Here is a 13,299-nt window from a genome sequence, read left to right on the forward strand (position 1 = left end):
GGTATGGTCCGGGATGAGATTTTGGACCGGTCCTGTCGTGTGAACACCGGCGCAGCTACCAATACACCACCGCGCCGTTCCGGGGGAAATTTATAAGTATCCATTATTATTAACCAGCCACAAAAAGGGCTGCTGGCGGCGTGGCGGATTGACTGTTTTCTCTTCCCTACATCTAAACGGGTGACGACTTCGATCAATAATGTTGTGAACGTGGTATTTGACCGAATTTTCAATAATTCTCTTTAACTTTAAAATACTATTTCCCGTTCATGTTTTAGCGAAAGGAATTGCTTTTCATCTACTCTTGAGACAGCTTTTCAGACATTGCGGAAGATGGCAGTAGAACCGATTGTGAGTGCTGTTAAAAATTAACTTAATTTTGAAGCAATAGAATGATGGAAATTATTAACAACATTAAAAAAAACCAACACATATGCACAAGGAACCCTGCCGGATGCAACGTAGTAAAACTTTGCAACTAATATAAAAAGACATGAAAAAACATCAAAATAAACAGTCTACAAAACTTTATGCACACACGTTAAAAATTACGTATTTTATAACTATACACTTTATGTTACAGAAAATAAACATACCAACATCTAATAAGGAACCAGTATTATGAGATATTGAGCAATTTGTAGTGAAACTTGCGATTCAAACTCAGTATGTCGTTTTGAACAGGATGACGCGATTATGATTGAATTAAAATAAAAACGTAAGAGATAATTCATACCCAAAAATCAATAAAAACCTTGCTCGGCGTGTTGTGCGTTGCAAAAAACAAAACAGTTCTAAAGCACTCAAAAATACTGCCTGTACCACCTTTGCAACTCGAGAACAGTATCACTCTACGGATCGCCCCCGTACAGGGTTCTTCAAGTCAATATTGGACACATTTTCACTGATGACACAAAACTCTATTACTCCAACTACACATCAACATAACTACCTTAAATGTTTGTTCAAAAAACTAATACCGGGATCGTTATTGCATTGCTGTTTTTTTTTAATTGGAAACAAAACATTATATTATATTAAAAAAGGAAAGGAAAAACCAACAACTGTAAGGGTGGTGTGCGTGTAAGAGTTATATCCATCAATCACACAAAAAAATTGAATCCATTTCTCCGTATAGGAACGTTGTTTTTTGTATTAAAACGATAACCACAGGGACCACTATTGGTAGGGGAAAGCAAATTAGTACGACGCCACAAAAGCAAATCAAACGCACGCACGCACGCACGAAACTCACTTAAAAGGAACAAGTGTTGATAGTAATAGTCGAAAGCGTCATTCATTGAAGCGCTTGGAATCGGATAACCGTTGTGCACTTGCTGAGAAAACTACAACAGAAGCTAGGCTGTCAATGTTAAACTTATGCTGGCTTATGCGAAAGACGTAAAATGACGGTCGCGGTCCTAAAAAGTATTACCGGTCCTAAAGTATTAAAAAGTAATCGAAAGTTAGCCGGCGACAGCCAAGGAGCACTGCAGCTGCGTTAATTGATCTCAAATCAAGTTAATGCCAAAAGATATTTCTTCTGTGACCATGATGCACGATGCGAAAAGGGAAATCGCCTTGATACACGCTGAAGCACACTCTAGGTGATGCCTTTTATTTGTCTTTTGGTTTGGTTCGGGCTCGTTTTGTTGTCGCAGTAGCACCTCAATTCTGGGTTGTTTCCTTCCTTCACTATTTTTAGCACGCATCGACAAACCTTCGATGAGTTTCCGTGCATCGTCAGTGCATACGTCAAAGCGGGTGAGAGAAAAGCGCAAAAAGGTATCAGTAACGTGCAATGCAAATGCAATCGTTCCGCAATGCGATCTTGGTCTTTCAATTGTAATTGAAACAATTAAATTAAAACAGGTTACCGGCAGTACCGATAACGAAAAAAAAAGCTATATCTCAATTAGAAGTGCCCTCATTGAACATATCTATCGTTTATCTGAATCCTATTTCTCTTCTTCCAATTTTTAGCCTCCATTAATTTTCTTTTATTGATGGCGCAAACGCATACTCTCAAGAACATGATCGATGTACACACACGATCACTCCATCCTTCCCAAAATCACCGAAGGTCACCGACGTCTGGCTCCCTTCTTTCTTGTCGCTTGAATCGAAACTTTTTCCTCCACTTGCATTCAATCGCTGCTGTTTTCCACATTTTCCACATGTTTTTCTTGCTACCCCCCTGTAACAACACACACACACACACACTCTAGCACAAATATTCATCAGCTTTGTGGGAAATTCCTCTCACGAAATCATGCCTTTCACGCGCACGCACGGAAAAACACACCAACGGGACGGTATGGAACGGGGGGAAAAGAATTTTCTTTCACCCTTTGCCCACCAGCTTTTCCTTGCATTTTATCATCTTCCCGCGCCACACACATCACGCAACGTGCTACTTCACACCATCACCAAACTGTTCCGCCGGTGTTTCTTTTGCTACCTATTTGCTGCACTTTGGTAACATCTGGCCGTACACTCCGCCAGCGCCAGCGACACTAAAGATCCCAATTTATTGGAAACATTACTTAGCAAACGGTCAGGCGCGGTGTTTCATACGAGCGACACGCAATCGAACGACGACTGGCACTGTGGAAATCTATCTCGCAACTGCGGTTGTGCACGGTGCGCGACTGGGACGTGATGTTTGAAAGCTTCCTGCTCGCGGATGTTCCAACCCAACGCCAACCTCGGACACCCGCCCAGCCGTTCGATCGATTGATCGCGCACGCGTATTCTCACCGGCACTGCCGAAGGGCGGCGGGAAAGGGCACAGAAACGGAGAAACGGTAACATCTTCCTCACAACGAATCGCGTTGCTGTACTGAAGATCACTGTACGCCTGCGCAACTTAAATCGAGTTCGTCGCAAGTTACCGTACGCCATGTGTGTGTGTCACTCGATTAACGTCCCGCCGTTTCACCAAAAGGTTCGCCCCGTACATGCACGCACACGCACGAAAATCCCGCACGCATCAGAGGGAGAGTCGCGGTTACAAGTCCACGCTACGCGCGGTGGATAATTAATTAGACCTGACGCAGTGTTTGCTGAGCTGGCCCGCTAAGTCGCGGGTCTCGAGGCCCCAAAGCGTTAGTCCACCTTCTCGTATATTGTCACACACGTTTTACACGGCGGGGGCCATTCATATGTGGAAATGCGCGTGTGTACGTAAACTCCAATCTGGGCAGACTCGCAAGGCACTCGCTTGGATTAGGGTTTGGAGTTTTGGTACACACTGTAGGGTGATAGGGTGTTGTGGGATGGTCCCGCACACACACACACCCATACGCAGACGCATATATTTAGAAAACGGATCCGCACCACCTCCGGATTTGCCTGTAAATATAAACGGAGAAAGAAGAAAAGCAATTTTAATGAAATGTCTTTTAAAAAAAAAAGGTTTCATTGGCAGCGCTCAAACATGGACAAACTACCGAACGGAGAGGAATGTTGCGATGGGATTTCGGAGTGTGGTGTTTTGGAAGGTTAGAAGTTTGCATTTCCATTCGCGTCCAAAGTCGATGGCAGAATAAATGGTAGAAAGACGATAGCGTACGATCGATGGCAACGGTTAATTCCGAATAAGATATGGCCCACGGTTTGTCCTTCCCACTCATTTAGGGAAACGATAAATGTGTTTTTTTTTTGGTGCCGTTAATAGAAACACATCAACATAAAGCGACGAATTGACGGGTTCCATCCAAATCAAGCTTCCATTCTATTTCGATATTAATTTCGCGCGAAGAATTTATCCACTTGTCCAGTCGTAGTCAGAACTTCGAGCACAGTGTTATCTTGCAGTTGCTCACTCTTCTAATTCTAGCTCAGCGATTTCGGAGGCGTTCCTTAGGGAGAGCCAGCGAACGAGATCAAGTTCCAGCAAAAAAACCATCTGCTGCAATTATCTTGAAACTCCAAATTACTCTAAAATATATAATAAAAGCAAATTTTTGGCACATATTTGAGAAAAGCGAAATTACAGTTACACACTATTGCAAAAAACACTTCAAATTGCTCTCTTTTAAAACATTTCTCAGATTTGCCCAATTTCTGTAGACACCCAATATTTTTGGAACTGGAAAAAGATTTATCGATTTCAACGGCTATACTTGATTGCAATGCGCAATACACAACTTTCCCGAATAAATCAAGTTCAAGTGTTTTTCCCTAGCACTTTCCTCAAGCTTAGAAATTCGAATAGATTCGAACGAAAAAATAAAAATAAGCGCAAACGTACATACGTCAAATAGGATGCAGCTATATCCGTTACCACAGCACGCGTTTGTTGATCGATGCCTAACAGAGAGAATTGGGCATTAGGTCGCGTACAGCAAAGCACCAACACAGTTTTCCGACCTTTTGACATGCAGTTTTATTTTTTCTCACCGTCATCAAGGAAGTGGCTTCCACCATGCAGAGGAAAACTAACAAATTTACCCAAGCTGAACCTCTCGTCATCTAACACGATCAGACAGTGAGCTGAGCTATTTTTAGAGCAACCAGAGTCTTCGTCTTCTGCATCAGTTGTCAGTATACTATCGGCAATCGGTATCTTACAGAGGATTAGCGCGATCGCTAAAGACTTTCGAATGACGGGTAGGAGGTAGTCACACCCTAACGTAACGAAGGACAGCGTGCAAGGAAGGTGACATCGGAAGTACCACCATTCAATGTACGCACACTATATTGTGATCAGCACTTCCGGCTTTCGGGAGGGTTAGGATGGGCGACCACGGCGAACGCATTAATCGACCAAGACAAGGCACTTCCGTTTTCCAACATTGAGTGAGATTTTTAAACTTTTCAGGGGCGGTGCGGTTGTGCCGCTCAAAATGAAACCGTTCCCTTCGCACATCGATCGTTAGCAGGCCTCGATTGACGTCGGCGGCGTGGATCGATCATTACGGATGATCGCATTGTGCCAAGTTCTTTAAATAATTATCTCCCCAATGTCAATACGGTGCAAAGAAAAAAAAGACAAACAAACGTGGGAGCTAATCATCGCGACAATGGTTTTAGGTTAGGGTGAATTACTTCCGTCCCGGGAGACTGATCCCGACCCGAAGTATCTTCAACTGTTGATCTGATCACAATATCCGGATGAATGCACTCGGTGCAATAATGTTTCACTACCAGCGGAGAATATTCGACTAGAAAAAAAGCACATCATCGATTATTTACATGCTGTTTTTTTTCATTTTTCTTTGGTTGTCAGACGACGCAATAACGTATCAAACCAACGCAAGTACGAACCATTCCCGAAAGCACACTCCGGAAAGTATCGTCATCCGCGGACCGATCCGCATCCCGTGATCTTTACTTTATTGGTGGAATTTTTACGGTCGATAAATTTTACTAAAATGACACCCACCAGCACGGAAAGCCACGGCGGTTCCACCATGCATTGCTTTGCAACTGCTTCCGCCCATTAACCAGATACACTCGATCGTCAGCCTATCGTACCATGACACGGTCGCCTTTACATGGTTCAACAGACGAATAAATGGGTATGGTATGGCGATAACGATTTTCAATGTCATGAGCATGGGCAAGATCAACGATCAATGAAAAACAAACTTCACCACACTTTAACTTTAACCCATCAGCATCATATTTTGCAGCGCGATTGAATCAGCTGGCGATAATTGGTGCATCAATAAATTCGAAAATGCTCCACAAGCTACGATCGCGGTTTTAGTCGAAACGTTAGCACGAAAGCAAACAAAAATTCCACCCATTCAAAGTCATACGCCTGCGGGACGGACCTTGGCCCATTCCGCTCGATTAAAGAATAGGTTGCAGATGTTTGAACCAAACCATACGAACGACTCGACTAAGGGAATAATTCTATTTATGTTTTCCCAATGCGATACTCGACATTTAGCGACATGTACCGGAACGTTCAGCTGAACGTATTTATGAGATGAAAGGCACGTTTAGTGTCGAAATGTTAAACTGTAGGAAATGAGTGTCATGGGGATTGATTTTATCGTATTGTGTATCAAGCGTATTGACTAACATAAGGCTACAGTCTCTTTAGGAAATTGTGTAGGGAGATTGGACAATGTGTTTTTTTCATTTGTTTCAGTTTATATTTAGTTCAATGTGGATTCTAAATTTTACCAGAAATTACATCTAATCAATTTTCATCGATTTCTAATAATAATCGATTATAATTACTTTCTAATAAACCTTCCACTAGGCGACACATTTTCTATCAATAAGCATACCCCATTCTACAGATAAGTTTCTTCGCCACAACAACCTCAAGAGTTCTTTTTCTTCCATTTCTGGCTTTCTTTGACTTTTTTATTTACCCGTAGCCAGATAGTCAGTCCTGCGTACGAAGGATTAGTCCGGATGGGATTTTGAACCAGTCCTATCGAGTGAAGACAGGCCCCAATAAATTGAGATACATAAGTTTAAATTTAAAAAAATGTAGCAACATTGCTCGCATCAAGTAATACACACATTTGTATACTAAATGCATCTAATAAATATCAATTAAATCACTTTCAGCGACACACCAACGACTCTTATTGCACACCAACCGCACCGAGCCACAAAGTACGAGATAAGAAAGTATTTACCAAACGATTTGACGCACGTTGTCTTCTGGCTGCGTATATATAATTTTGTTATGCAGATATTTCGCAGCAAAGGTCAAGAAACAGGTTTCACACAGCGTTGTACAGGCGTGTCTGACTCATGCCCAAGCCGAACAATAGCAATCAAAAAGCATATGAAGAAACCGTAAGCTAACCGAGACTATCGATAAAACATGGAGCCTGACCCGTGACACCATCGAACCCTCATCTTCTTCGTCAGTTTCATCATGGTCGTAATCAAGTCGCGTGCCGCTGAAGACACAGTAAATTGTAGCTATTTATTTGCAACTCTTTTTTATTTCACATTGACGACTGACTGTTCGTTAAAAATGAGGCGATGGAAATATTCTCAATACACGCTACAAAGTTAACATAACCCACGATTTCATGTATTACAGAAAATTAATTAAAACATGAAATATTCACACCGATTTATATGACAAATATATATGGATTACCATCAATATGAAGGTTATTTACAATTCTTTTAAAAATGAAATTTCGTAACTACTGGAATACCTAAATACTGGAAGAAATAAGCAATCATAAAACATCATAACAATCGATTTGATACATCGTAATTAAAACTCTCAGTCAAGAGACTGTCGTGGATTGGTGTTCAATTTCATAAAGTCGATCCCTAGTGGATAACATTAGGGCCACTGTAGCGTGGAGGTGAATATGTTTATTTATTTTTTACTTAATTGCCTACAATCAAGAACAATCCAATGAATCCGATGACTAATGGCCGTTTGCTTGCCATCGGGGAGTTGTGTTCAACAGGACATTATGCCCAGGAGGATCAAATTTAGATGTTTATTTATCGGGGCACGATTTTGCAACATTTGATTTTTAAATTACATTAGAATGTTTCAATAAAGATCACTCCAGTGTAATTTGTTTATTATTCAACAAAGTAAAATCTCAGAATTAGCAATTATTGGGCATTTTGGTCTATTGACAATGCTTCATAATAAATCAGAAAGTAGTCTATGATATGATAGTTTTGGTATCTTAAGCCAATAAAATACAAAATACACATTGACCAAAGAACTAATCATCTCTCCACCAAAAACAGCCTTTTGTCCATCAATGACGCCGTAACGTTTGATAGCAAACGGTGCAGCAAATGCACCGAACTCGAAACACCCTATTGCGCCTCATCCATTTCCATCCAACTGCTGTCCGGTTTAAATTTTTAGCATCCGTTACAATCTGGTCCCCCCGTTCCATTCGGTGCTGGGCTGGGTAGAAAGTCGCTGCAGAATCGCTAACGCAAAACACGTCTCGCGCGCGTCGGGAAAGTGAACATTCGCGCAACCGTACGGCCTCCCGGGCGCAGCGGCGTTGCATTGCCACCATTTTGAGCTCACCACGCTGTGAAGCGACGCATGGTTTTTAACACAGGTTTCAGCTAGTTTTCGACGAAACGAAAGGACGGTCCGCTAGTACTAAGACTAACAGGACCTACGGGTCGGTCGGCAGTCTAATCTTGATCCATCACACAACCGTACACGAATATGTACTCCCCGAGATTTCGAAACACTGTCTCCGGTCGTACGAGAATATGCTAAGACCCTCTTCCCGATATAACGGGCACCTGTTACGGGACGTATCTTCCTCGTCCGAAGAGTTCCACACCGGCACATCAGCTCCATCGTACCAACCACCCCAAAACCGAAACAGGTCAGCGAACTCCAAAGATGTGCGCTCAGACGCATTGGTAGTGTACGGTTGCATCGTTTGCCAGTAGGGTCTCTTTCCGAACCAAGTGCAACTGGCGGCTGACTTTGAATGCTTTATGAAAGTGCAGCTTCAAGGGACGCACACGATTTAGCTTCTAATTCGACCATTTTTAGCACTTCTTTGCTTGCATAAAGCGATTTTCAAAGCAATGTCCACACGAGCATATTTTAAGGTCTACAGCAGAGAAAATATTTATAAATGATGGTGATCATGCTTTTAGTTGGTGCACCGTCTGTGTTGATGCTGTTTTTCCGCGTTGAAAAAGAAACGGTGTTGTATACTTCTAACGCACTATCTGCTAAGCGAAATGTTCATTTATCTATTATGCGAAGATTGTAATAACCGCTGTGTTTAGATGTGTTTATTTCTGCACTCTACCCACTATTTCCTATCCGAAGCACTATAAGATTAATATTTACATCACGTTAGAGCTGTAATCTCATTAAAACCACACCGCAAGATGCACATCCCCCCTCATTGAGATGGATGTTCCTGGAAGATGATACTGAAAGGCGTTGGTAGAATGTCAACGTTGAGATAAAAAAAAATCAATCTTCATCCTGGCCCATCACGCGCTTGCCGCGTTGCTAATGCAGTATGAAAAACTAGCTTACTCGTTGGAAACGATTTTCCATGTTTGCATGTTTATTTTCAATCACGCTCAATCTGTCCGTGCCCGGGCTTCTTGAAACCGTCAGGTACTAGTTCTCTAGCGAACATATATCGATACAATATGCACATCTAGCAGCATCTGTGTCTCTCTTGCCCCAAGACTCACAATCCTCCGCGTTTAGCACATCCCCCTTCCTGGCCACAGTTCACCATGTGAAAGAATTCCTGCCTGCACGCATATGCACAACCATGGCGTTCCTAGCGTCGTGTGACAGAATAAGGAGAGAAGAAGCCGAACGTGAGGGTTCGCTGTGGTAAGGTGCATGCTACGAATGCATTTCGCCGGCAGGTACTTGACAACACGAGTTCGGCCGTGATGTTTAGTTTGTCACGGTAGTGCACTTCAAAAAAGTAGGTGATTTTCCTTCGTAAGGTCCAGATTGTACCACGTTCCTCAAATAACACACACCTTTTTAACACAAAATTCCCACTATTCGCATTGATGCTGGAGGAGCATATTCACGTTTTCCTATTGTTCATCTAAGCATTATGTTTTCAAGGTATGTTGTGTATATATAATATAATTACAGATGATATTAGAAGATATTTAAATCAATCACAGTATATACTCAAAGATATCAAAGATATAATTTGGATACAGCTTTAATTTTCAATTTTAAAACAAATATACAAACAAATATATTCTTTCTACAGTTAATAATAATGCAAACAGACAACATTGGGTTAATTGGCCGATGAAACTAATAAAAGTTGTGCCCTAGAGTGGTGAAGTGCGCTCTCATGAGTCCTCATAAATATTGCTCATAAATCAGAACACAAGGTTTATTGATTTTACTTACTTCATATTCATATTAGTTATGATTGATATGAAAAATGTTTTCCGATTTTACAGAATGCTTTCTCGGTATCGAAATAAAATCGAATTCGAAACTGAAATTTCGGTTCTGCGTATAATGCAATCGAGATTATAAACAGAATTTATGCTATTTTAACATTTATGTTGATACTTTGCTTCATTGAAATGTCAAATATCCTTGAATAAATTATCACTCAAAGAACTCGTCATTCGTAACTGTTTCTAGGATATTGAAATGCAAAAGTTTGCATTTAAATAAAAATTATCATTATTTGCAAAGTTTTAATTGAGAAAACAAGCATGGTGGCATCGTGTCCACCGTTACCATAATTGTCCAAGCAAATGATGAATAGCCAAAATGCCGGTGTGGCAGCTAATCATAACGATGGCAAAAGAGCAAAATGTGGTACCCATCGCCTTCACGGGACGTTGCATTTGCGCAAGTTGGTGTTTCCGGGTCGTCCAACATACCGCGAACTAATTTGTCCAAATTTATACCTAACACTCCCAATACACACACACCTTGGGATTTTTGCTCAGCTATGGTTTTCGCCTTTAACTGTAAACTTTGTTTGTGTCTAAAGAGCTACTATCGGGTTTCATGACGTGCTTTAACCCCTTGCCTAGCATCATTAAACACCGGTAGCGAAGCACATTGTTTTTCCCACAGCCTTAAAGGTGTCGCAATAAACATTATCGTCGTTCCGCGTGATGCTTTAATTTGCCACCTGAATCGCGCCAGACTAAGGGGTGTGTATTTATGGTGGCGCATTTTGAAAGTGAAATTAAAACCCAAAACAAAAATACGAAAATTAACTTAAAATTATTCCAATTACTAACCGTTGTGCCAGTTAATAAGAAATAAAATGAAAAAATGAAATTAAAATAGAGGAAAGTAGATGGACAACTCCTTTTTGTCTTAATCGTCTCGTCATGTTTAGGTTATTCTATCGTTCTTTACGGCCAAATTTCTACTATTACCCGAAATGCAGTTAATTTTACGCAAAATAAGTGTTAAACTAAATCTTAATTTTTTTATTTAAGAGGAACAGCCTTAAACTAAAGTTTGAAACATTAATGCCATACTTCAATATTTTGGCCCCATTTTTTTAATTTGATTTGTGTGATGTTTGTTTAAAATATTTTTTAGTAAATATTAATTCTGATCTAGTTTATGGTATCTAGGGCATCTAGTCTCTCACACTTCACCGGTTTCAAATCTTTCAAATAAACTCAACTATCTAGCTATAAATTTAATAATAAAATCAAGCCATGCCTGTGAGCTTATAAAGCTTTGAAGAAAACGAAAAATAACGTTTTCTTCAACAAATCAAAATCTCTTTGCCTCAATGTCGATAAAAAGTAGTAATGATCATGAATGTAGTTGTTTTTCGTTCACACAAATCCAAAAAAAAAACAAAAACAACAGTACCCAACCGTTAAAACCAGTTGAACGGAAATTGTATTGATGAAGCGAAAATAATCGAATCAAACCGACCGGTATTAAGTTTTCTGACCGAAATTGAACTGACCAGCACACTTCAGGACGGATGGGAGCGTACCGTGCAATCCAACCATACGATGATCGTGCTAGATATCGCCTCACAGGGGATAGCGATAGTCTGGATCTACTTTCACCGACCATAGTCGCGTCAACGAGCGTACACATTTCCTCCATGCGCTCAAGACAAAACGAAACACTTTGTGGCTTCTGTTCGCAGCGATAGAACGAGCGCCAGCAGCATAGAGGCCAGCCCGTGTTCAATAAAACCACCATATTGCGGTCGGGTCCCTATCGGACGGTTTACGTATAATGTTGCAGAAGATAAGATGACCGGCTAATCATCCAAAGCTGTCAGTGGTTGTTATTTAGAAGTTTCCAGCATGCTAGTCAAGATTGCAATACCTCGCTGTGTGTAACGTAGTTGATAATTGGAACTTTCTTTACGGAACCGTGCATCAATTGCATTTGAGTAATTTGCAAGTTTGATTTAAACGTCCCCTACCCATATGCATTACGGTGTTAAAATTAACTTAACTGCAAGTTTTGTAAAGCCAATAAAAAATCATCACTATCGTCATAGAAATCCCGCGAATGCAACCTAATTAAATTTCATTTCTTTTGAGGCCAAACACTCCAGACACTGAAAGCACTTTGCATGAAGCAGATTTCATCACCTGAAATTCACGGAAGCCCACTGTGTGCTGAGCGTCTTGTTGTTCTTTGCTAGAAACGTCCACACTTGGGTGTCCAATAAATCCTTCATTGAACACTCTGGCACGGGTTGAGTTGATTAAATTCTGTCACTGAGCAGCAGCGAGCCGCTAAAAGCGTTCAAAACCGTCAACCATCGAAATGCCGGTAGCGTTAATTTACAGCTCTTCTCGCTAACGTTACGTTTGGGCAGGTGGGCAACAACGTAGATTTCGTGTCAGAGACTAGCTGTCAATATTGGCTGAATGCCAACAAACGCATTCCCCTGCATGAGTTACAATCGTAGATTAAATTTCCTCTTTTTGGATTCAAAACGCTTCCAGGCAAATTGACCAGAAAGGAATGTTGACTGAATTTTTTCCCTTCATGCAATCGGTCGGAATACAAATCTTTACGGCAATAATGTTTTCATGCCATTCAATCTTTAGTTCAATAATAATTCCTTTAAGAACACTTGATATAGTATTAAATAATCATTTTGGAGCTACTATAACACATACTGGTAATATTCAGCTGAAACCATACACACCACATCCAAAGCAACGCAAAATCAATTCGTTGCTTCGTTACATTCGTGTGCTACTGCCAAATATCATATCTCCAGAACTGAAATATGGCTCGTCCCTATTTGGTTGACTTAACAGTGTGAAGCGTGCCAGAGTTGAATAGCGGACAGCATTCTTTGGCTTCATTCATTATAGACTGTTGTCGCCGCCTCCGCACCTACACTAAATGCGGGTTCCTGTCTATTCTATGCCTTCCAACATTTCAACATAGAACACACCAATGACCCGATTCAGAGCGATGACGCGATGCTCGATTTTTCGAAATACTTTAAGAACGCACATACTCTTGGGTAGGACTAACAATAGACCCACAGTTTCTAATAACTAGTTGTGATGTTTGGTCCGGTCAGACAATAGTACAAAAATGTACATTTTAACTAAACATGCACGATTCTTTTCTTCTAACTCTGCCGAGCATTACGTATTTGCAAGGTTTACTACACATTTGGATGAAAACCCATGTGTTACACATAACAACTACACATTGTTAGACGATTTTAGTCAATACGTCAGTCGATTCCAACGAGCATAACAAAAACAAAAAAATCGAAACAAACGAAGCCAACGTTCACCAAATGCCATCATATCACGTGCCAGAAGTGTACACACATGTGCAGCATTAAGCTGTAAAACAGGGAACCGAAAACCAAAACACTA

General features: G+C 40.8%; 1 protein-coding gene across 1 annotated transcript in view; it reads right to left on the reverse strand.

Annotated features, from left to right (window-relative positions):
• Positions 1-1,301, reverse strand: part of LOC128310206 (uncharacterized) — a 29,707-nt gene extending 28,406 nt beyond the window's left edge. The window contains exon 1 of the mRNA XM_053046790.1: positions 1,256-1,301. Coding sequence (XP_052902750.1) covers positions 1,256-1,301 — 46 coding nt within the window. The remainder of the gene's footprint in view (positions 1-1,255) is intronic.
• Between the last annotated feature and the right edge of the window lie 11,998 nt (positions 1,302-13,299).

The sequence above is a fragment of the Anopheles moucheti genome, chromosome 2 (genome assembly GCF_943734755.1).
Source record: "Anopheles moucheti chromosome 2, idAnoMoucSN_F20_07, whole genome shotgun sequence".
Lineage (NCBI taxonomy): Eukaryota > Metazoa > Arthropoda > Insecta > Diptera > Culicidae > Anopheles > Anopheles moucheti.